At 37.2% G+C, this 24,404-nt stretch overlaps 1 protein-coding gene across 2 annotated transcripts in view; it reads right to left on the reverse strand.

Annotated features, from left to right (window-relative positions):
* Positions 1-1,236: 1,236 nt before the first annotated feature.
* The window catches only part of Fgf12 (fibroblast growth factor 12), a 336,109-nt gene continuing 312,941 nt past the window's right edge, over positions 1,237-24,404 (reverse strand). For both annotated transcript variants that reach the window (XM_034515140.2, XM_034515139.2), the window contains exon 4: positions 1,237-1,565. In XM_034515140.2, coding sequence (XP_034371031.2) covers positions 1,272-1,565 — 294 coding nt within the window. In that variant the 3' untranslated portion in view covers positions 1,237-1,271. The remainder of the gene's footprint in view (positions 1,566-24,404) is intronic.

Raw genomic sequence — 24,404 nt, forward strand, 5'->3', positions numbered from 1 at the left:
AACAGAGATGTGAGAAAAAAATATAAAATATACTCTGTTAATTCAGGGAAAGAGTTGACCATGAATGGGTAGAGACATTGGGACAACAGGAAAAATCTAGTATAATATGATCAATAGAAAATATATAAAAGAAGATCCAAAAAAAAAGAGTCCTTAATTTTTCTGCTAATGCAGTCACAGAAAAATAATAAGAAAAGTAGGAATCATTGACTTTATCCTTTACAAAAGTTAATCAGCAGTTGATAAATGAAAATTGGGGCAGGTAAGATAGAAAGCATGAGGCCAAGGAGAGAACAATTCTAATTTTAGATGACTAAAGCCTTAGGGTGTGAGAAAAGTCTTGGGAGGCAGGAGGAATAATGACTGTCATCTATCTGTTTTGTACATAGGATGATCTAGATTGAGACTGACTGCTATACTCACATGCACTGTACACTGCACACCTGGCATGGGGCATAGTCTCCATGTCACTGCACCTATGACATTTGCAGGCCAGCAAGCCAGGCTGAGTCAAGGTTGCAGTGCCCCATCTCAGTGTTTTTCATTTCCTCAGAAAAGAAAACTGAGCGACGGTTAAACTAACCTAGTGTGCTGCTAATAAGTGTCAAGGCCATAATTAATTCTTTGGTTCTCACTAGAAAGCTTAACTGAATGGAATCATGGTCACTCAACATACCACGTAAAACTTTTGAGGGAACAATGTAGTTCCTTCAATAGGCCTGTTCAATAGTACCTGCTCAATTTGAAACAAGTCAACACTATTTTTTTTTATTTTTTATTTACAGTCTTCTTTTCAGATTGTATATATTTGCCTTTTACTAAGTCAATACCATTTTAAGTGATGAAGGAAGGGCAAGTTTAAGGCTTAAATGAGAAGAAAAACATCTGCAGATCAAATAAAACAACACATTATTGTTCCTTACAAAAGATGAAAAAAATTGATATACAATGTTGTTAAATTTGCTCAAAGTCATGTGGAGATCAGCATCGAGCATATTTATAGAATTATTTGGAGAAGTTTAAGCCCCCTAGTAATAGTATTGATTTTTTTCCAGAGGTATTCTAAGAGTTTGAATATTGTGTTCAACAAAGAAAGAAATTACTTTCCAAATGGCAACTGACAGTAATTTCTATATTCAGGAATTTTCTAGCTTTGATATTCAAGTATATTTTTCTGAATACCACATATTTGCAAAAATTTTGTGCCTTCTCTTTTTGTCTCTTTGCTGGGAAAGTTCCCATTGTATTCTCCGAATCTTTGCCCCATCAGTTCACTTGAGGCAGAGCCTGAAGTAGCAGAAGACAGGAAGACCTGGTCCCAACACACAAATTAGGGGCCAAGCAAGAAAAGAAGTTACTTTCATACCTTCAATAGGTTTTGGTACAAAATGAGATGAGGGCTTGGTTTTCTTCACTCTGTTCCCCTTCATGATTTGACCTTCTTTATTGAGTCCTAGAAACCATGCACGGCCTGATTCCTGCTGGCGATACAGGGTTGAGGAATAGATCACATAGTAGTTTTCAAACACAGACTCCTTAAATTTGCATTCTGGGGTAAAAACATCCTGGAAAAAATAAACACAGCAAAATAGAAAGGAATTAGTAATGAATCAGCAATGCTTACATCAAGCCAGTATCAAATGTATAGCCAATGTTCAGAACAAGTCAGAGAGTCCTGCACACAGTTTCAGTTAGCACCCACTTATAGTCGTTGTACAAAATCAAAAGGCAGGGTTCTTTTTGCAACCATTGTTTAGTCCAGAGAAAACGACTGCTCCCATACTGTCGCTGATTGGAGGCTAAAGCATTTGGATGGCATTAAACATTATCTAGTACAATGTTTTATAAATCTAAGTGTTCTGTCAGTTTTCAGTTTTAATGAGTAGAACTTATTCCTAGAAACCATAATCAAAATGCAACCACAGACAACATAGACTCACCAGATACTGTTGATGGGAAAATCTATTAATCAGCTAAAGCATGTGCCCTAAACTCATCAGTATGCTATTACTTTGCTCAATGCCTATAATTTTCCCTGTAATTGATTTAAAATTAGCTATACTTAAATGATCAAAACTTTAGATATAACATGCTTAGGAATAGGCAGTAGGAGATGATGAACCCTCAATAAACACAGAATGACACTGTTATTCCAGTAATAAATTTTAAGGACACCTACTTTGGTCCTCACTATCAAGTGAAAAAATCAATACACTAAACTAAAAGTTAAAAGATACATAAAAATAAAAATTCCAAGTCAATGGTAGAACTAACCCTTAATTGTGTTAAAATCCCTACCTCTCTCATACTGACTGCCTCATTTACTAATGACATATCATACAACTTCGTAATGAATACAATAATCACGTAATCATGTCTTAATCTGTCAAATAATGAAATGAATTTTTCTAGAGATAATATGCTTCTTCTTCTAAGATAAGCAAAAGAAAACCAACTGCAGTAGGATATTAAACAGCAAGAAAACTCCCCCATGACCAACTTCTCTGTGACATAGAGAGTGTTCGTCATTGCACACTGAGTTTTCCATGAGAGACTTCACAATTCAGTGCACTTACACAGAGAACTCCATAAATGATGACCACTTAGAAATAAAGCTGGTAGAAACCATATCCTTATAGATGATGCTCTCAACTACAGAGAGAGCTAAGAGACAAAGATGTCACTAAAGGAAATCCTTTGATTTAAAATGAGTCTCAGATTACTGACCAAAAGATGCGACTGAGAAAACAGAAATGCAGTAGTGATAGTAATATTACCTTAATGCTGTTTATATTAAAATGAAACACGAGAATTCCTGAAGTACTCTTTGATTTAAGAAAATTGTCTTGAGAATCTAGGAAATCACTGACTGTGATTCACTGTTTCATATGGTGGATAGAGAATGTGCCTAGTTAAAAGGGTAGGCATGTGAAGAAACTTGTAGCTCTCACACATTACTAATGGGGGCATAACATGGTGTAATTGCTGAGAAAATAGCCTGGTGTTTTCCCAAAAGAATAAAGATAAAGCTAGCAATGATCCAACCATTCTCCTTCTAGCTATGCACCTACAGGAAGTGAAAACATGTCCATAAAACTTTTTGTACTTAACTATTGATAGTAGTATTGATTACAGAAATGGCTCAAGTATATGTCAACTGATGCCTAGGACAAAAAATGTGGCATAGCTGTATGATGTATTACTATTCATTGATAAGAGCAATGGGGTACTGACTCATATGACAATATAAATGTGCCTTAAAAACATTATTCTTAGGGAAACACAAAATCGTTAGGCTACAAGGTGCAAATGCTATTTTGTTATTTGATTCCATTTATATAAAATATTACAACAGGGTTTATAATATTGCATATAATGAGCAAACAATTTCAGAGATGGAACGTAATGGATGTCAAGTGCAACCACAGAGTGGGAATAAAGCAGAGAGTGACTGCTTCCCTGGAGAGATGGAAATGATTCAGAATTAAATAGTTCTGATATTTGTGTAACTTTGTAGGCATTCTAAAATCCACTGAGCTGTAAGTTTTAAATGTGGACTTTTACTGTATGTGAGTTATGTTTCAATAAAAGAGAATCAAAGACACAAATTGGATGGAGAACACGAAAAGAGAGAATAAACCATGTTTCTTACCTGACAGCAGAGCTCTCAGCAATGCATGCTCTTTGCCCGTATTATTAAGAAAGAGTTGACCCATTGCCAAGTATTAGAGAAGTATGTACTCAATCAGCTAAATATATCTTTATAACTCTTTCAAAACATAATGCTGGACACTGAACCCAGTCTTGTATATTCTAGACAAGTGTTATGCACTGAACTACAACCTTAGTCCAGTATTAGTCTGTTTCTCAAACTAATGAACCTCTGGAAGCAAGCTATGCCTAAAAGAAAAGTAGCTTATTGAGCTGGTGGTTATAGAGGCTGGAAGGGCCCCTGACAAAGGTAGAAGGAAGAATGATGTTTTTGTTTTTGTTTTTTATTTTGTTTTTCTAGACAGGGTTGCTCTGTGTAACAGAGCTCTGGTTATCCTGAACTCACTCTGTAGACTAGGGTGGTTTCTAATGCACAGAGATCCTCCTACCTCTGCCTCCTTAGTGCTGGAACTAATGTAATGCACCATGATGCCCAGCAAAGAGAAAGTGATGGGGGAAACAAACATTTCACAAAATAGGAAGCAAGACACTGTCCTTCCTAAGATCACACCCCCTAGCTGACTTAAGAAATTCCAATTATACTCTACCTTTTTATGGTCCTGCTACCTCCCAATATTGTCAGCCAAGAGACCATGCCTTCAATATATGAGCTTCGGTGAGATAGACTTACTATTATGTTCAAACCATAGCAAAATTTTTATGTTATGGCTTTCTTATAGAACTAAGTTAAAAGATTTAGAAGAGGTTTAAAATTTGCTATTATTTTTATTTTAAAACAATGTTGAGGAGTTGCAGATAAGACTTAGTGGGTAAAATGTTTATTGTACAAGCATGAGAAACTAAGATAGACCCTGCAGAACCCAAATGGAAAGCTTGGGGTCCGTATCCCCAGTCTGGGGAGGCAGAGGCAGAGAGATCACTGAGGCTTGCTGGCTAGCCATTCCAGCTGAAATAGTGGGTTCCAGATTCTGCGAGATTTCCAGTCTCAAAATACAACATGGAGGATGGCTGTGGAAGGAAAGGACATTAACCTCTGTCTTCCACACACATGTGCACATTGACACAGGAATACTCAAATACAGTGTGAACTCACATTTACATATAAACACACACAAAACCAAGATGACCAAGTAATCTCAATGTCTTTAATTATTAATCTGTCACAAAACTAATATTATCTCTAGCTGTTAAGGGGCTTTGAGCCTGCAAGGAGAAAGCTCAGGGCACCAAGTTTGCTTGGACAGTGACTCTCAGGATAACCTCTACCATATAACTACTATTTTAATTTCAATATAAAGTTGCATATCAATGACTTTACACTGCATTTCCTGTTACATACATTCTTTTTGAACAATAAAGGTTAAAATCCTGGGCTTTAAACTTTCTATCCATTCTGATCATGATTCTAGTGACATATTTATTATGAGGCTTCAAGTAAGTGGCTGAAAACTGAATTTCATATGTTTCAAGTGAAAAAGGAGGTATTTCAAAGAAAATGCAAACAGACACATAAGCCTTAGTAATTTATCCAGCCCCTGATTACATTATCCTTAAAGCAAAAATATTGCATTTTGTCACATAGCGAGTAATTACTTTTGTGCTCTTGTCACACATTAGTCTATAATCCAAAAATGTATGTTCAAGCACACTTGAAACAAAGTACATACTCACTTAAAAGCCTCTGAACCAGACATGGACAATCACATACCTTCAGATGGATTCTAAGATTATTCAATGACTGTCCAGACTGACAAAACATTTTGTTGAAATAAATAATAAGAATATTATAGGTCAGGAAAACAGTAACGATGGTGTCTAACAATATAAAAAAGTGATTGACAGGGCCGAGTTAGTTGTGTTATCTCAAACATATTACTTTATTTTGATTTTTTTTGAAAAAAAAAAACTCTTTGCTTTCTTACCTATAAATGAAGAAAATAATTTTAATATTATAATGTTATAAAATTAAGTAAAATATAAATGTTACTTTCTAAATTCTTTCTCCTTTCAAAATGAATTTTTTTTCTTTTAACTTTACTAACAGAAGATGTCTGACCATTTTAATATCAGTAAGAGCCATAGGCTACAAGTAAACTTGATTCAAGATGAAAATCTAATGCTTGAATTTAACATTTATATTTCCACAGTCTTCAACTTACACATTATATTTATTGTTTTCTATTCTTAGCCACTACATTTAACCTACTCTAAATGTTTTGTTTATAAAGTACACAACAGTTCCTAAGTTAAACGTGTCAATTCATGATCTCCTGTAACTAGTGGTATGAATACATAAAATGAACAAAATATAAAGAGATTCTTCCAAAACACTTGAGAAGTGAATAAATAATTTAAGAAAAAAAATCATTTGGACTCCTAAATTTCTGATATATTATGTATTGATAATTTTCCATCTGTTCATTGGCAGATTGGTTAACCTCCCTAGATCCCAAATGTCAGCAGCGTAAACTGAAGATATCTACAGACCAGGGTGTTAGTTACAAAGATCAATTATAGAACACTTATTTTTTGATTCCTCTAAAAATGTGTAATTACTTGAAATTATTTCCCCTTCATCTAATAATACAGTAACTTTAAAGTTTCCTGCACTACATTTATTGCATGAATTTGCACTGAGAGTGCTAAAAGTAATTCATTTTTTTTAATCAAAGTCAAATCTTTATGCACTGATAGGCATGCAAGCCAAGCATATTCTAGGCACGTTCTCTATCACTGAGCTACAGCCCCCTCCTCGTCATTACCCCTTCAGCCTCCCCTTTTAACTGCAACATGCCTGCTCAGGTAAGAATCTCAGATGTGTCTAGCTCTGTGTAGTTAGCATTGTGAGATAGTACTATAATGACATCCTTTCTGCATTCTGCTCCTGCGTTCCCTCCCCTCTCTGACTGGCATAATCATGGAGTGAGTGTGAAGTCGATGAACACACAAACCTTGCCTTCAGGCCTCTGTTTTCCTCGCTGTTGTTGAAACACAAGCAGTTCATCTCATTCTCCCTTATTCTTGACAACCTCTTTATTTCCTACGCATCCTAGTCACTGCCTCAGGGAGACCTTCCCTGCTCCCTGGTACAAGGAGGCATATTCTCTAGTCACTCTCCAACCCTTATCTTAATATTTTGTTTTTCATAACATTGTCCAATGTCATTGTCGAAGTGAACTTTTTAAGCTTTACGAAGGGGCGTCATGGTGGTTATACTCTCTGTGTATTCTCAATAAGTCTGGAAATAAAAACTGTTTACTCAATAAAATGGATTTGATAAGAAGACATCTCGAGCCCTGACTGACTCTGCTGTGGATTTATAAGTTATACTCCCATGGAGAGCACTTGTCTTCTCTGGTGTTCACTTTCCCTCAATGCAAAATATGTCTGTTTGTCACATTAATCAATCACAGGTATACCCTATGTCTTCAGCTCCTATAGGCTTTTAATTTCTTGAATGGAAAAACATCATGTAAAATATCATCTCAAAATAATTTTAACCTACTCAAGAAATTTTAATATATTATTAAAATATGATATGGCAAAATATAACCAGAGAAAATTCCCTTGCTGCTTATTGAAGAAGTTACGATAACTTTATGGCATTTAAAAATTACCCTGTTTTCAAAAGCTCTTTTACTTTTTTTAACATTATTTTACTTTTCTGATCAAAATCTTCCATATAAATGTTTAAGAAATATATAACTCAGTCTGGGATCAATCTTTTGGTCTCAAAAAACTCTACTGGCTTAATCTCCAAAGAAAGTGGGATCAGAGCCATGTACCACTGCACTTGGCTTAAAACTCTGAATTTCTTTTAGCAGATGAAACTGCCTTTGCTTTTTGCTATGCAACACTGTTTATTAGAATGTGTGTAAGGAAGAAAAAGCAATTGCTAGTCATCCTTGCAAATTTGGTTTAAATCTAACGACTCTAGAGCAGGTTCCTTCTGCTACCCTTTGAATATTTGGCTCTGAACCCTGTGGTCTGCTTGCTTCCTTAATGGCCTTTTGATGCACAGAACTGGAAAACTTTAATGCATTAGAAGATGCTGTGTCAACTGTGTTGTCTGATGTAACAATGTGAACTCAACTGAAGGAATCATTGTTTTTCATCTGATGAGACAAAGAAAATGCTAAATTACATTATTTCAAATAAGGAGTCCACACACACACCATGGTAGCTTTGACTACAAGTCTAATTTTATAACTTACAAAAACCTATATCAATATGGGAGCCTCTGTCTAAACATTTTGAGACTTTTCTTTATTACTGGAAAATTACTGAGTGGATTCCTTTAAAACTCAAGACTCCATGTTAACTCATTCTTTTCAGTGTCTGATGACTTAGCAGAGTAAGTGCATAGCACATGAACCAGTGCTGCCTGGGGTGCTGGAACTCCCACGTTGGAGCCAATGAAACACGAATATTTAAGTTTCCATTGTTATACCTTGTGATCATGTTTCGTGACTTCTCTGACATTCCATTTGAACATCAGTAAGTCAGAACTAAACCTCACCTCCACTGTAAGGCTACCATTACTACACAAGACAAGGCAAGTGTGTTAGGCCTGTTCTACATGCAGTTTTGCTCTTTACTCCTCAGGACAAGTTTTAGGCACTAATTGATATCACAGTTGAGAATGGGGTCAGCACAAGAAGGAGGAAATCCAAACACTGTTCTGCACAAGTCATAAACTATGAAGGGCTGACCAAAGCTAAATTATATAGGTTCCATATGGCCACTTATCTGTAGAGCTCTCAGACAGTCTCAATGTCAGTTTCTTGGCACCCCCTACTGAAGAGTCATATCTTAAAGACATATCACTTGCCCCCAACAAGAAACCCCTAAGAATTACAGAGGTGAATGTGGAGAGTGAAAGGAGCCCAGTGGGTGAGAGGACGTATCATTTTACTGTTGTTGATAACATTTCACTGTCATCAAAATTATTTCCGCAGATCTGAGTGTTTTAGGAGCAATGTATCTACAACAGAGATTGGGCAAACACAAAATACCAAAATATCTGCATGTAGCTAAAAGGATGCTGGGAACAAACAAGAGTTAAGCTCTCACCTTACAGTCTACACGCCCTGTGACCCACTTCAGAAGGTGTAGATAGATATGGAGACATATGTGCAAATTAGAGTGTGCTGAGGATTTTATATTCATAGCAAAGATGTTGGAAATGTCTAACCACTGAAAACATTCTAAATATTTGTCAAAAGACAGTAAATAATATCAGTGTTTTCCAGATGAGATACTGTACAATTCTTAATCATTCTGCATTATTCTTGAAAGATCTCTGTGACACATAACACAAATATCTCGAAGGCACTTTAAAAAAGCTATCTATAAATATTCATGTACTTGGGAACATCACCATTTGTATTAAATACATACATACATACACACACACACACTGTATAAAAATGTGTTTGATAAATATGCAGAGTATAAGCACATAAACCCAAAGTGATATTGACTTGTATTGTACTTTTAAAAAATCTACTGAAGGATCCCCATGGATAATCTTTGTATGTTTGTCTTATGTGAAGAGATTTATATGGTTAGCGAAGAGCTACAAGAAAGAAAATTATATTTGTAAACATGTATGATGTGTATGTATGTATGAATGTATGTATGTATGTATATACTTCAAATACCAAGTTATGGGAAAAATCGGGAGCCAGGTAACATTAATGTTACCTGGAGACAGATATAGTCTCCAGAGTCCTGTGAAGGATGCTGAGGTGGAAATTTTCTTCCCTAACAACATGCAGCCAATAAAATCTTAGAGACAGCAAGTGCCAAGTGATTATCTGAATCAGTGTAAAGAAATAAAACTGTCTTGTGAAAAATTATCAGAGAATTCCAGAACTCATAAAGCTGAAGGAGAAGGATGGTTGAGAGTTTGTAGGGGGTTGTTCTGATGCTCTGATCACGAATCTGCATGCGAACTCTAAAGGTTCTTTTCCACAATTGATTCTTGGTCAATTAATAAAGATGCTAGCAGCCAATGACTGGGTGGAAAAGGTGGGACTTCCAGGTTCCCACAGGCAGGCAAAGAGACCCAGGAAGAGGAAAGAGCTTCAGGTTCGTCAGGTTTCTGAGAGAGTAAGTACCACCAGCTATGTGAGTTCTTGGGTGGAGTGGCCATTGGCAACTAAGTTGAGGGAAGATTTAAAGGTGTTGATCTGGGAGTGAAAAGAAGGGCATGCTAACAGTGGGAGGCTTAGAAGTGTGCAACCATTGAGCTAAAAGCATATTAAAAATAAGCTAATGTGTTTGTTTCTTTCTTCCATGGAAGGTTGGGGCTAGTAATGTGGTCTGCCCAGAGCTTAAAGCGAGGTAGTACAAACTACACCCTACAAGAATCCATCACCGTGGGGAAGAATTACAGCACCAGGCAACTCACTTCATCAACCACAAAGACTCCCCCCAGTGGCATACTTCCCTTAGCAAGGAGCCATACCTCCCAAATCTATCCAAACCATACCAACAGCTGGGGACCAAGTAGTCAGATATTTGCCTGAGGACATGGTGTTGGGGGCCCGACTTTTAGCAGAAAGTGGCTATCAGCTTTGCAGCCATCTTGAGCCATATACCCTGACATGAGACTTGTATTACAATAGCCTACAACAGCTGAGCACACTCCGAAAATCTTGGTTTAGATACCTTGAGATTAAAGGTGTTTGAGATTAAAGGTGTGTGAGATTAAAGGTGTGTGACTTAAGAGTGTAATTTAGAGATAAGATTTAGAGACAAGACCTAAGGGCATGATTAAAGGTGTGACCAAAAGGCGTGGCTTAGAAGTGAGACATATAAAAGGCAGAGACAGAACAGATCAGAGAATTAGACATTAGGGAGACACAGAGGAGAGAACCAGGCACAGCAGAGAGAAGACAGGTAGCAGGCACTTGGAAGAGAACTTGGAAGAAGTAACTTGGAACTTAGAGGGACTAGGAGCTAGGGACTAGGCACTAGGAACTCAAGACTTAGGACTTAGACTGAAGAATAAACAGGGATTCAATTACACTCTGTCTGGTCTGCATTCTTCAAGTTCGTCCTCACTCTCACTCTTGCTGAACCCCGACCCGTGGACCGGAGCGGCAGCTTGGGCCGGGATACAGTGGCCGCCCAAACGTGGGTCGGCCCAGGCCTCAACATTTTGCTTGGGCAGTGACATTTTTTGGCTGCCCCAACGTGGGGCTAGTGTGGACCCCAGCAACATGGAACTATGTCACAACTCCAGCAGTTGGCATGCTCACTCATTAGGTTTGAACAGTTCCCTCCAAGTAACTGCAATGCCAGGAGAGTGAGTGACTATAGTGAAGGAAGAATTCAGGAAGTTGCTGCTGCTGCTGCTGCTGCTGCTGCTGCTGCTGCTGTTACTCTTGCGAAGGTAACATCCAGAGAATGGCAGGGATGTGTTGTGGCACAGAGCCTCTGAGATGCAGGATGACTAAAAATGATTCTATCAAGTATGAGAGACACCACAAATTTCCTAAATTTTTTGTTTATTTTTTTTTGGGGGGGGGGAGCATTTTAAGGGAAAGTAGATTATTAAAAGTAAAGCAAGGCAAAGGCATCTGGGAAAGTGCAGTACACTCTGCAGGTGTGAACAGACTAAGACCTGACATTATATCCCTAAGCATTCTGTATGCCTACACCTTACAAATGTGCTCTGAACTGGTGCAGTCAAACCTACACGTGCTGTCACATCAGCCATTTTCATCAAGGGCCTGAAGAGAATCTGGTAGACAAACAGTTCTGAGGGCACTGAAAAGCTGGAGATGTGTTTAAAAAGGAAAAAGAAAGAAATCTTGACTATGACACCTCTTGCTGTGATAATAGGTTCTCTGAACAAAAATTCAAAGTAAACACATTTACCTCCAAAAAGCAAATGGGGAGAAAGGAGCCTGGCTCACTTTGTGCTTTGTTTTCTCTGAAGTTCTGGGTGATGGAGTAGTGTTTCATCCCCTTGCCATTTTAACATGCTGTCGTAAAGACTGAGATCACAAACATATGTGTTTGATTTTGTAAAAGATACTAAACACAGAGGGAGTTTTTAGATTTAGCTTTACAATGAGCAAAAAAAAAAAAAAAAAAAAAAAAAAAAAAAAAAAAAAAAAAAAAAAAAAAACGCCTTAAAATTAAGAGCTGAGGACAAGCAAGGCTGGGCAAGGGAAAGAAATGATCCAATCAGGACCATGGGGTTGTTTAATTTAAGTAATGGAATCAGAGCCCAGTCTTCAGTCCAGAGATTTTACCCTCAGCATGCCACTCAGATACTTCCCGTGAGTTTTCCTCCTGCACAGATCAGCAATGGTTTGAACATATATATATATATATATATATATATATATATATATTCCCACTAATTATTTTATCTTGACCAGTGTACTTCAATTAGTGTAATAGCTGTTACTTTGATTAACTGCAACAGTGGGCACTTTGCTTCACGCCACTTATACTGCAGGTAGCGAATATTTTCTATTTACAGTTCAATAAAACAAACATACATGGAGTAAGAAAATACACAGTGTAATAGGTGGTTGTCGTTTTCTGTAAATTAAGTAAAGACAGAACAAACTTGGTGGATGATCTTAACTAGGGATAGTTAATGGAGGAAAAATGATGGACTTGGAAGTAGAATTGGCATTTGTGGACAGAGAGACCTGAACAAAAAAAAATGGCAGGCTCAACCCATTGTCACAGTGCTACCTATGGGTCTAATAAATGCACACTCTGGGTTCCATTCATTTGTCCTTACATAATTCTCTCTCTCTCTCTCTCTCTCTCTCTCTCTTTCTCTCTCTTTCTCTCTCTCTCTCATGTTGGGATCGGACATTAATCTTGGTGAATTTCTCTATCACTCTCTTCCTTATTTTTGAGACAAGATCTCTCACTAAACTTGGAGCTGACAAACTGGGCAAGAATAACTGGCAGATGAGATTCAGGTTTTGTTTTTGGTTTTTTGTTTGTTTGTTTGTTCATTTATTTTTGTTTTTGTCTTTGCTTTCCCAGAGCTAGGATAAATGCAGATATGCCCAGCTCTTTATATGGGTGCTGGGCAGTCCAAATTCGGGTCCTTGTGGTTGTGCAGCAGGTATTTCAGTGAGTAAGCCATTTCGTCACTATCTCTATAGTGTACTTTTCTCTAGAGAACTAAAACTTGACAAGATTCTTCCTCAGAGCATCTTCTCAGGTGCTATGAAGAAATAGTGGACAGATGTCACGTCCCTCTAAAATACTTGTTTATATCTCTTCCCCTTAACACTAAGTATGCCTGCAGATTCATGCAAATAATGATTCATGCTGGTATGGATTATGTATGTCCTTTTTATTTTGTTTCTTTAGCCTAAGACTGCTGCTAAAACAGTTGATGTATATGCATCCACTTTATGCCTTTTACCCCACGGTAAATTTGTTACAATTTGCATATTTATATGTTATTTTTCTATTGCTTCTTCTGGGCTTTCAGGTGGAGCATGTTCCCTTGTTATGCTTGTATGTCAGTCTCTTATATTTCTCAGACCGCTTCCATATTCAACTCCTGTATACCATCTCCGAACTTGAGGACTAGCTCCTCCTTTTTGGACCCTGTCACAGACCTCTGTGTCTTTCCTGCTGTAGCAGTCCGTTAATGCTTCCTGTCCTTCGCACCATCAACTTCACGAAGCACAACTTGTTTGAGAGCAGAACCTTTCTTTCAATTCAATTAATAGCATATGGTGACAGCAGCTCACACATGACTGTGGAAAGATGGATGAGCCTAACCTGTGCCAAATGTCCAGCATAGTTTGATGACGTGGTCTGGGTAATGGCACATCATCGTCAGTACAGAGCACCTCCATAGCTAAGCTTCTGATGGACCCCTTCCAGAACTAAGTAACAGATTTGAAAAGCTAACCTAGCCAGGCGGTGGTGGCACACGCCTTTAATCCCAGCACTTGGTAGGCAGAGGCAGGCTGATTTCTGAGTTCGAGGCCAGCCTGGACTACAGAGTAAGTTCCAGGACAGCCCGGGCTATACAGAGAAACCCTGTCTCGAAAAAAACCAAAAAAAAAAAAAAAAAGCTAACCAACTATTTACATTTTCTTTCTTGAAGTATTTTTTAATTGAACCTTAAAAGGTAGAACTAACAAGCAATGAATTAATTTCAAAGCATCAAAAAACCAACACCTTTTTGTTCGATAATGTATTAACTTACACACGTTCTCCATGGGTTCGTAGTATGCTGAAATAAATGCATATTGGATATTTCTTTTTTTCTGTGCTAGCTTACAAAGGATAGTGACTTCATGTCAGTTGCCTTAAGGAAGACTGTTTCTCTCTTGAATTAAGAACCAATTATACAGCAATATAACCATATTTTAGCTTTACAAACTGATATTAATGTGCGTTCATCGCAGCATATGGATGATGCTCTGGACCTTAAAGCATGTATGTAGTGAGAATGCTAATGCTTCAAGTATGAGCGTAGAGGTCTGCATGTGAATCACTCAATACTAAAATACACTATTTTGTACACTGAAACATCTCTATACCCCTACCACTCTACATAAAGTGTGACATAAACTGTCATTTAATAAACAGGGACCCATACATGGCTTATTCACACAGATGTTTGGCACATATTAAACAGACTAGTATCAGGGCTGTCAACTTGATTTTCCAAATGAATTCATTCCAGTATGTCCATTTTGGAAAGAGTAAATGAATAAACTATTTCTACTTTAGGTTGACAACTGTAGAAACTATCAGTTGCCCTTCTGATTAAGCATGTCTACTGTTTGAGGTCTTGAGAGAGGAAGAATTAGTCTCTTGCAGAGATGAGCCCCCAAATTTGTTTACCTACTACAAAGTAGTTTGCTAGTCCTGAAACCATGTATACACAAGCAATGGAAATAGACTGAGCATGTAATATTAATATATTTATGAATATATGGAAAAATAAATAAAAGAAGCAATTGATTTAAGAGGGAGTGTGGCCCTCTTAAATGAGAGGGACTCTAGGAAGAAAAAGAAATAGGCAAGTTACATAATTAGATTTTAATTCTTAAAAGCAAACCAAAAATTTAAAAAGCTGTCAGTTTGATGTTTCTTTCTGTAGAATGCTGCATTGTATGAGGAAGGAACAATTTTCTTTCATTCCTGCATTATTTTTTTTGTTCTCTACAAAAATATTATAATAAGTTAGATTGGCGGTTTTAAAAACATTTGATAGAGAACTGTTTAATGTGAATCATATCTTCTGTTAACTGTACGTTATTTGCCTTGTCTCCGACTTCAGTTTCAAAGTTTGGAGATCAGCCTTTGATAATGACTTTTGCCTTCAGCTGCTCCAGAAATAGGCTCATGGGTTTAATCACAGACCTCACTCTTCTCAGATAGTTTTCAATTTGATATTTTAAATTTCCTTTCTCTTTTGTGTATGTCTGGCTTAATAGAGATAATTGTGCTGAAAGAAAGTGGTAAGTTTTTTTTTTCTAAAGCAGATGCCATTATTTCTGTAAAACAGAAAGACCCCACAATCAAAGCCAACTTCAATAAAGTGTTCTAAACAGAAGCCAAAAGGAAATGTGTCACAGCATCTCACCAAATTAGCTTGTACCCAGAATGAACAGGGTCTGACCATTCTCTCTAATAGAATCAGCACGCAAATACCCAGCATTTGACTAATGAAAAGCTGTGTTTAAAATTACTGTGTGGGAGAACAGAACAATATGTGGAGGAGATATTATGTTAGATTCCGCAAGTTTCTGACACAGTCAGTGATACTGAAACAAAGGCAAAATGTACATAGTATATCTATTGATTTCTTATAAACTGATCAAACTATAAGCAATGTATCTGCCTGTAGACTATATCTCCTTATACAGTTTATATGTAAAATATCTACAAACAAGTCAGCCAAATTAGCAGGAAAACAGGGTTACTGTGAGGTTGACAAAGTAGGGTATTTTGTATTTGGTTCCAGGGCAGTCATAGACAGAATTATATAATTGATAGATAGTATTTTAGTTAACATTTAATAGTCTGTTTATGTTATAATGTATTTTAATAGTCTATCAATTTTCTAATAACTTTTAAATTATATAAACATTAATAAATGTCCCACGGAGTAAAAGAGTGTATGGCATTATGTAGCATAAGATTATATGATGTTTTCTTAATGAATGAGAATGAGGATGTATCTGACCCTTGAAGGGTTTTTGGCCTTTAGTAGATAGAAAAAAGCAAAGGGAAGTGTAAAGAAAAGGAGGGAGAATGGAAAGAAGATTGGTAAATTTTTATCATCATTTCTAAGTGACTTGCATCTGATATCCAGGAAGTGAAGAGGAGTGGAGAGCAGGCATTGGAGCTGGAGGATCAGAAGTTTGAAGTCAGTCTGGACTACATAACAAAATACCCCAAACTAAGCAAACAGAAAAACAGCATAGGCGATGAACTAAAAGAGAATGGGAAGACAAATAGAGGGAAAGAGGGGTTGGTTGAGAGAGTCTAACACATCCCTTTCCAATTCCAATTGTGGAAACATCCCCGTGAAGCTGAGAGCTAGAAGTTGCCCAAGAAGGGTAAAAAATGTATTTATGCAAGCATACAATACAATATTTTATTATCCAATAATAACTTTCTGATGTCATAACTTAACAATCTTGACATTTCTATGAACGAAATCTAGAATGTAAAGTCACTAATGAGGGACCCTCACTTTAGAGGCAGGAATTTTAGGCACATGTGTCTCTTTTTCTGCACTCCATACTCTCTGGCTATTGAGGAAAGCATTGTTCTGACCTTCCAAAAGATTACGATGGCATTAAGGCTGAAACTAGTCACAGTTTCATCTCAGTTTTAAGTGTTTTCCATAGGACATACTTAATCTCCAATTCCATCACGCTGCCACTAGGTGGGGTAGTGATGACTTAATTCCAGTGGCTTCAGTTGGTATTGCCAAAGGCAGTTATGGGTTCATAATTTTTCTTTCTCTTTCTTTTCCTTTTTCTTTCAAAAACTGCAGTGGACAAATAAGTTCTAAGCTTCTAGAATAAGATTTCAGAAATAATTGTATGGTATACAATATCTGAATTGAAATACCTTTCTTGAGGGGTAGAAAAAAACAAAAGAAAGCCTGAAATTTTGATTTAAAACAACAGGTTTTATGTCTGACTGCACCATTTGTTAGTTGGGTAAAAACCAGCATGCCTCCTGATTTCTATGAGTCAATGTTTTATCATACCAACACTTCAATCATCACACTCATTTACAAATTGTGTTAGAAAAAAATAAAGCCATATGTTGCAGTGTGCTTTGGAAAGAACAATCAATAATCACCCAGATATAATGCACTAATGTTTGAAATAATCCTAGAAGTATTTTTAAGTTCATAGATTTCAAGTAGAAATCTGTTTTTCTCAGTTCTCTTACATCTGAAGTTCAGGAAGTGTTTAAATGCACATTCTTCCTACCTAAGAATTAGCTGAAGTCTTCTGACCATCCCTGCCCTCAGTCTTTGTGTGCACTAACTCTGACTAGAAAAAAAGCTCACCTAGGACTTTGACACATTAATATCAACAAGACTGCATAAGCACTTTAACCTTAGCCATAAGTCTTGAGCATGGGCATCCTGAACTCTCATTCTTTGTTGAAACAGACCAAGAGGGATTCCAGGTTCTCATTTCTTTATCTTTGCACATCTACTGTACTTCTACACATAGAGGCATCTCAGGGAGGAAGACAAATAAAATTACATCACCTCTATAGAACTGTGACACAGGGATCTTTTCATTTCCCAAATTACAGAAAAAACTAAAAATATTCAAAACAATGATCACTCAGCTGTCAAATCCACTTACTTAGCTCAAAATTATAAAGAAAATAAACATAACTTTGGCACCTGTCCCTTTCTCTGCCCTCTATTTTGGAAAGAACTATACATGGTATAAAAAAAAATACTATGTTGACATTGAACAACAGTGCCTCTGAATGAGACTGTATTTTTAAATGGGGACATGAGATAAATCCTAACATGAGACTGTTATGGAGCATGTCAAACCTGACTGTGTTAGGTTGAATGTTAAACTCAACCAACCAGTATGCTTTTAAAAAGAGGACATTTAACCATGCACACATCCACTGAGAGATCCAGAGAAGGAAGAGCAAGAGACAACAGGTTGGAAACCAAGAAAGGTTGCAGAAGAAGCTGTCCCTCTAGCCACAAAGATCTTGAACTCCAAGCATCTCCAAAATGGTCATCAAAAAAATTTCTGTTGTACAACTAACTAACTAAGGCTGTTATTTTTTTTGTGATAACACCAAACAGGACCTGATAGAGGTTTTTGTGTTTGAAAGGTAGGAAAAGGGAGATAGGGATTAGAGAAGACTAGAACACAGAAGGTTAAGGAGAAATGTGGAGAAAAGGAAGCAGGAAGAGCCCAACCCTTGAAATACACATGGTCAGTGAGAATAAGGAAACAAGGCTTTAAAAAGCAGTCTAGAGAGAGTGACAGAATTAGATTATTTTAAACTTACATCATCTAGAGTTTAGCATTATTATCTATATACTTGTCCAGAATCAAATAACATGGTTATAGTTCTATAGCTGTTACACAATAATACATATTTCAGAAACATAAAAATAACTGACATGGCTCTTAACGAATTAATTCTGCAATAAAGTTTTATGCTCAAAGAATTTTCATGTTTCCATCAATAATTACTTTAAAAGAAAAAAAAATAACTTGTAATTTATTGCAGTCTTAACATTCGATCAGAAAACAGTTGGTTACTCCAATGTCAGTTAGCCCACTAATGTACCAGTGTTTCTTGCACAAAAGGTTGGTATGGTAGCTTGAAGGCCTCACAGAAGGGAAAAAAACATTCATGATTTTTTTTCTACAGCATTCTGAGTAGCAATGTAAGAGCTAGTCAGCAAGGAGAAGGCTCCCATCACACTTAAGCTTGCCTGCACTGTATCCTGCAATAAATGTCAGTTTTCTTTAGCCACAAGTTTTCATCATCTAGGTCCTGATGGCCATCCAAGAACAATGGTAATGGGTTTGTATTGTTCTGGTGCCCTGCAGAGCCTCTCTGACCAACACTCATAAGTATCTCACATATAGCACTGAGATATTTGTTTAATAACCAATGGTTTCTGGTAGCTGTATTATCTATCTCCCTTCATATATGTTTTAAAATTAGTCTATAAAATAGTAGGAACCATATGGCTTTTTCATATACAGTTAGGGTTGAGAAACCCTCTCCCCAAAGACTCATTTTCACAACCTGCATGCTCACTGCCATTTAAGCATTCTTATCTGTGGAGTAATGGGCAATCAGCTGGGTCGAGCCCTCTTTGAACCCTGGAGACCCTCAGGAATGGTAAGAATTTGGCCTTGCTTCCTGGGCCCCCTGGTTCCTTTCACATAGCCACAGCCCTCTACAACCTCTCCAAAGAGATGTTTGTGGCCACTGGTCACATAGCACAGATAGAGGCCATAACACAGGCCACAGAGCCTCAAGACATCTCCATATTTATGAGATTCCTAAAGGCCAGAGGGCATAGCCAATTAAGCATTCCTTCCCAGATGCCTTGCAAAAGGCATTTAACCTCTGTCCCACCCTGAGAATACAGGGTATAGCTTCATCCATTTTCCACCATGACAATAAATATTTTAAGTCCATATCTTAAGACCTAGACTACCTCTCTTCTTTGGGGCCTGCCATGGGGAACCATGGAGAAGGTCTTAACCATAGAGCCAAGGTTTAATCTCCTGTCAATGACTTCTCTGCATTCAAGCCTTGGAGGCCACCAATTCAAACAAGTGAGCTGAGCCAACCATGACCCAGCCAAGCAAGTGGCAGCAACCAAAAGTCTTTTCCCCCAGGGTGCTGCTGGAGGAGCTTCTCCCCCTTCCTCCTTCGGCTGCAGGTTGATACCCCATTCCTATCAGGGATGTTGGAAATAAAAATGGTTGTCCAATGTCTAAGCAGGGAATACTTGGGGACTCTCTACCTTCCTCACAGGAGCAACTTTAATCCTTATTCTTGTAGTGAACACAGCTATCATCACCACCAATTACCAAAGCAGGTCATGAACCATGATCAGGACAGGAGTCAGTCTCTTTCTGAGGTGATGAAGGACCCACAGCTCTATGGCCACTCTTTTCCATTATAGCAGATTCCCAGATTAGCTTCCATTATCATCAGTCCCAGTTTTGTTTCATCTGATTTCCCCCCATGGCTTCCTTCTCTAGAACAGGGGGTTTCTTCTTTAAATTTGGGTAATGGCTCAATAATATATCTTAAACCCAATGCCATCTTCCATCTCAACACATCTAAGTCACAATCACTGACTTTTCCTATTCTAGGATGGGCTCTCAATTCATGTTTCAATACATTTAAATACCATAAAGGCCCCCCTGTCATACTCTTTAAAATGTTTATCCTCAATACTGTTTGTGTATGCATGTCACTGTGGCTCCATGGAGGATAACTAGACCATTATGAAAAACAACTGCTTTTGCCTTGGCTTCTCAAGACTAAGTTTATCTGTGAGTAAATAGCATCAGACTTTCTCTGATTTTCTTTTGACTGAATGGTACACACTGGACTAGTCAATGTGGGCAGGATGTAGGAAAAAAATAAAAGACTGAGTCTTCCAGAAACCTTTATTCCTGCTAACTCACAACCTGCTCTATTTGTGTCTCTGACATAACTGCCCAGAATATATGTGGATGATTTTAGAGGTAGTCACAGTCTTTAAAATTATGTAGCTTCCTCTTTCTTTAAAAGGTTGATTAGCTATGTGTGGTGTGAGATGCCTTTGAGACCAGTGATTGTGAGGGAAAGGCAGGAAGATCGCTGTGGCTTAAAGAACTGTCAAGTTCCATGATAACCAGGACACCAGGACACATAGTAAAATCTTATTGATAGATAGGTAGGTAGATAGATAGATAGATAGATAGATAGATAGATAGATAGACTGACCGATAGATTAATACAAGCCAATTAAAGCTGAACATGGTGGCAAATACCCATAATTCTGGCACAGCAGGAAAATGGATAGCCATGGGATCCACTATAGCAATAGTGTGTCTTAATAGACAAACCAAAGCAAGAAGAGGCTGGTGTGCTCTGCCAACATTTCCAACTTTTGCTTTAAAAATGCAAAGCTTTTTTAGTACACTGGCTCAAGTCCACTATGTTCTTACAGGGATAACACATGCCTAAATCCAATGCTAACCATGTGAACTGAGCTGGCTGAGAACAGTGGAACCTGGATAGACTCCATTCTCCATGTACAAAATTAAAGACTAGTCAAGACTGAAGCTGACTGGTAACAACCCGGAGAGATACATGTGTGTTACTCATAACGAAGTGTTTTTCTGCACAGTTGTACTCTTCATGGCATTTCCATATGTGCTGATTTTCATACACTTAAATATGAACCATGCTAAACATAAAGTGTTGGTTGACACTGGTATTTTTCACTTTCTACTCACGTACATTACATTAGTGTTCTCTTTTGTGTGTCTTCTTCCTAAAAGGTCTATTTCCCAAAGATGTACCTTTATGAGTAATTTAAAAATCAGTACTAAATTTGAAGCTCCAGTGTCTCTATTATCTTACATTAAGCAATAATATAAAGCATTAAAGCATCATTTTATAGGAACCTGATCATTTGTATAAGGCATGTGTTTTAGAGACTTCTCACCAAAATGAAATGAAAATCTATCCAGTACAACAAACATTAAATTTTAAATTTTATTTCTTGGTAATTTCATACAATGTGTTTAGATCATATGTACCTCTTACTCCCTACTTTTAATTCTCCCTTCAGACCTTCTTCACATCTAACCTCATTTCTTCTTTTCCCATATAAATTTTGGTTATTTAATTTCTATGGCAAGGATTTACAGAATGTCTGATTTGGATCAGCATATGTACAAAGATTGAGGTTAAAAGAATACAAATAATGAACTCTGCCCTCTTGCAGTTTATAGCTAAGTGGACAGAATCATGCCTACCAGACATTTTGTGACCCATCTAGCTTCGAACCAGAGCTAAAATGATACTGGCATCCCACCTGTGGCCAGCAGGACTCACTGATTGCTTTTTTGATTTCAGCAAAGACAACATGACTTTTATTTTGAAGCAACTTTTAAAAGTGACAAAATATGTTATTTTACTTACTCAGTACTTACTTTCCAATCCCTAATTTGAGTAAAAGTAAAAGTTCAGTCTCTATGCAACATCAAACCACTGAGGACATGAGCTAAAGTCTGAATTTGTAAATCCAGAGATGTTCCTATAGCACTTACGACTTTATTTACATTATTGCAGAAGTAGGGTAAGGAGGGAGGGACAGCAGTGTTGCTCATGTTTGTTTTAAACAAGTGAGTGTTTTAGTCTAAAGGGAGCACTGAGGCCAATAGCAAGAACAAAAACTGGGATATGGAAAGTACAGCAACTGTTCAAAAGATGATGAGTTCAGTATCCTCAGGATCTCCAGGCTTAGAATGATTAGAATCAGCACCAATCTGATGTGGCCACTGTGTGATGAAGATGTTTGTGGAGAGGTAAATACAAGCAGCACACTTCTGTCCCCTGTCAAAGAGATGCCCTATGCTACACTCAAGCCATCTTTGGTGTTTCTACTGATATGCATCATTACCTAGGTAAATTCTTCATTCCTGCTCAGTGGTTCATACACAGACCATTTGCAGCTTACATAAGCTCTTCATCCTGAAAATGTTACAGATGTGGCCCTCAGCAGTTAACTGAAGTTAACTAAAAGTTGAGTTGGCTTGTCTTTAGAAAGTCTGAAAAACAGTCTTGCAAGATGCAAATAAGAACTAAAGTCAGTACTAGTACTAAAATTACACAGATTGACTTATTCCTTTAATTCACTCTGTCTTGTTTGCTTAATCTGTAGAATGGGGTCACTGAAGAGAAGTAACATGATGACCTGTGTGATCTGATCTAGTGGTAAATGTTTATGACCTTAAAGTTAAAAGCTAGAGTGATCAAAAAGGAAGACTGAAGAGTGCATGGCCCCTCCTGCAACATTGTTATTCATCTACCTTAACATTACATTCAAGATAATGTTTCATATGAGAGTTATGTCAGAGCAAATCAGATTAAATGCTCTGCACAGTTGAAATCTCTTACCATCTGAAGGGAAAGCAGAAAGTTAGGATAAGCAAGCAGTGCCCACCAGCTTAACTTCGCTAACACAGAAATGTGGGGCAAATGTATACCTTCTCTCCCAAGGAAGTATGACAGCAGATACAAAAGGACCACTTATGAATGCTTTCTAAGCCATGGGAAAGAATTTAGAAATCAAGGAGATTTGGCTTGTGGGGAAAGGATAACACATTCAAGCATCTACTTAAAGGTTCAATAAACAATATCCTTTATCAAACTGAAAAGGCAAAGAAGTGAAGTACAGTGTAGCTGTGTGTGAGTAGAGACTGTTCATGCTCCTCACTCTCTGAAACCAGTCTGAGGAAGTGGTTGTATTATGTATGTACTTTCATGTGAGGAAACATCTAAGATTGAACTCTCAAAATCCATATGGAATAAAAGGCATTCCCTTGCCAATGACCATGAGGATTCATAATGCCAAAAGCTTATCATATGTACATATTGACTAAGGGAGTATCAAGTCCACCTATTAGTGATGTCAAGTTTCTTTCCAGACAGAAGGAAAAAGACACCAGTATTAAAGAGATCAATGAAATTGCAATGGAAAACACTCATGTTTGAGACCATAAAGATATTAAAGTAATAATTAAAAAGAGAATGCCAATCAAACAGGAATAAAAAAAAACAATTCTTGTGTGCTATTTTTCCTTTCTAGTTCTATCTAGAAAAATACTAAGTCCAAGAGATAATACATGGAGACATAAATCTACACCTGTGGATACCTGAATTTTTAAAAATAAGCCAGAAATATGCACTGGATAAAAGACAGTACCTTCAAGAAATAGTGATGGCCAAACTAGGTGTCTGTATGTAGAAGAATTTAAAAAGATTCATCCTCATTACCTTGCACAAAACTCAACTCCAAATGGATCAAAGGTCTTAACAGAAAACCAGATACATTGATACAAATAGAAGAAATGTATAGAATAGTCTTGAACTCATTGGCACTGGAAGAGACTTTCTTAACAGAACATTGATAGAATGGGCACTAAGATCAACAATTAATTGATCTTATGATCAGTTGAAACTGAGAAGTTTCTGTAAGGCAAAGAATACCATCATTCAGGCAAAGTGGCTACAGAATTGGTAGAGATATATACCAATCCAAATGTAAACTACTTTGCAATTTCATTTTTTGTCAGTTAGAATGGTCAATATTAATAAAACACATGGCAGTCCATTCCAGAAAGGATGTCACGTAAGGAGAACCCTCATTCATTGCTGGTGTGAGTGCAAATGTGTACAGGCACTATGATAATAAATGTGACAGCTCTTCAGAAAGCAGACAATAAATTTACCTTAAGATCTAGTAATACCATTTTTTGATATATAAATAAATGGCTCTACATCTTACTGTAGAGATTATTGCTCAACCGTGTTCATTGCTACTATATCTATAATAGCCAGAAATTAGAAAGGAAACTCAGATTTAAAAACATAAATATTTTATATTTTTCTTTCTATAGGGATGTTAACTTTTAAGCATGAGATAGGAATGCCACATGAAGACATGTAGGAAC

This window comes from Arvicanthis niloticus, chromosome 12 (genome assembly GCF_011762505.2).
Source record: "Arvicanthis niloticus isolate mArvNil1 chromosome 12, mArvNil1.pat.X, whole genome shotgun sequence".
Lineage (NCBI taxonomy): Eukaryota > Metazoa > Chordata > Mammalia > Rodentia > Muridae > Arvicanthis > Arvicanthis niloticus.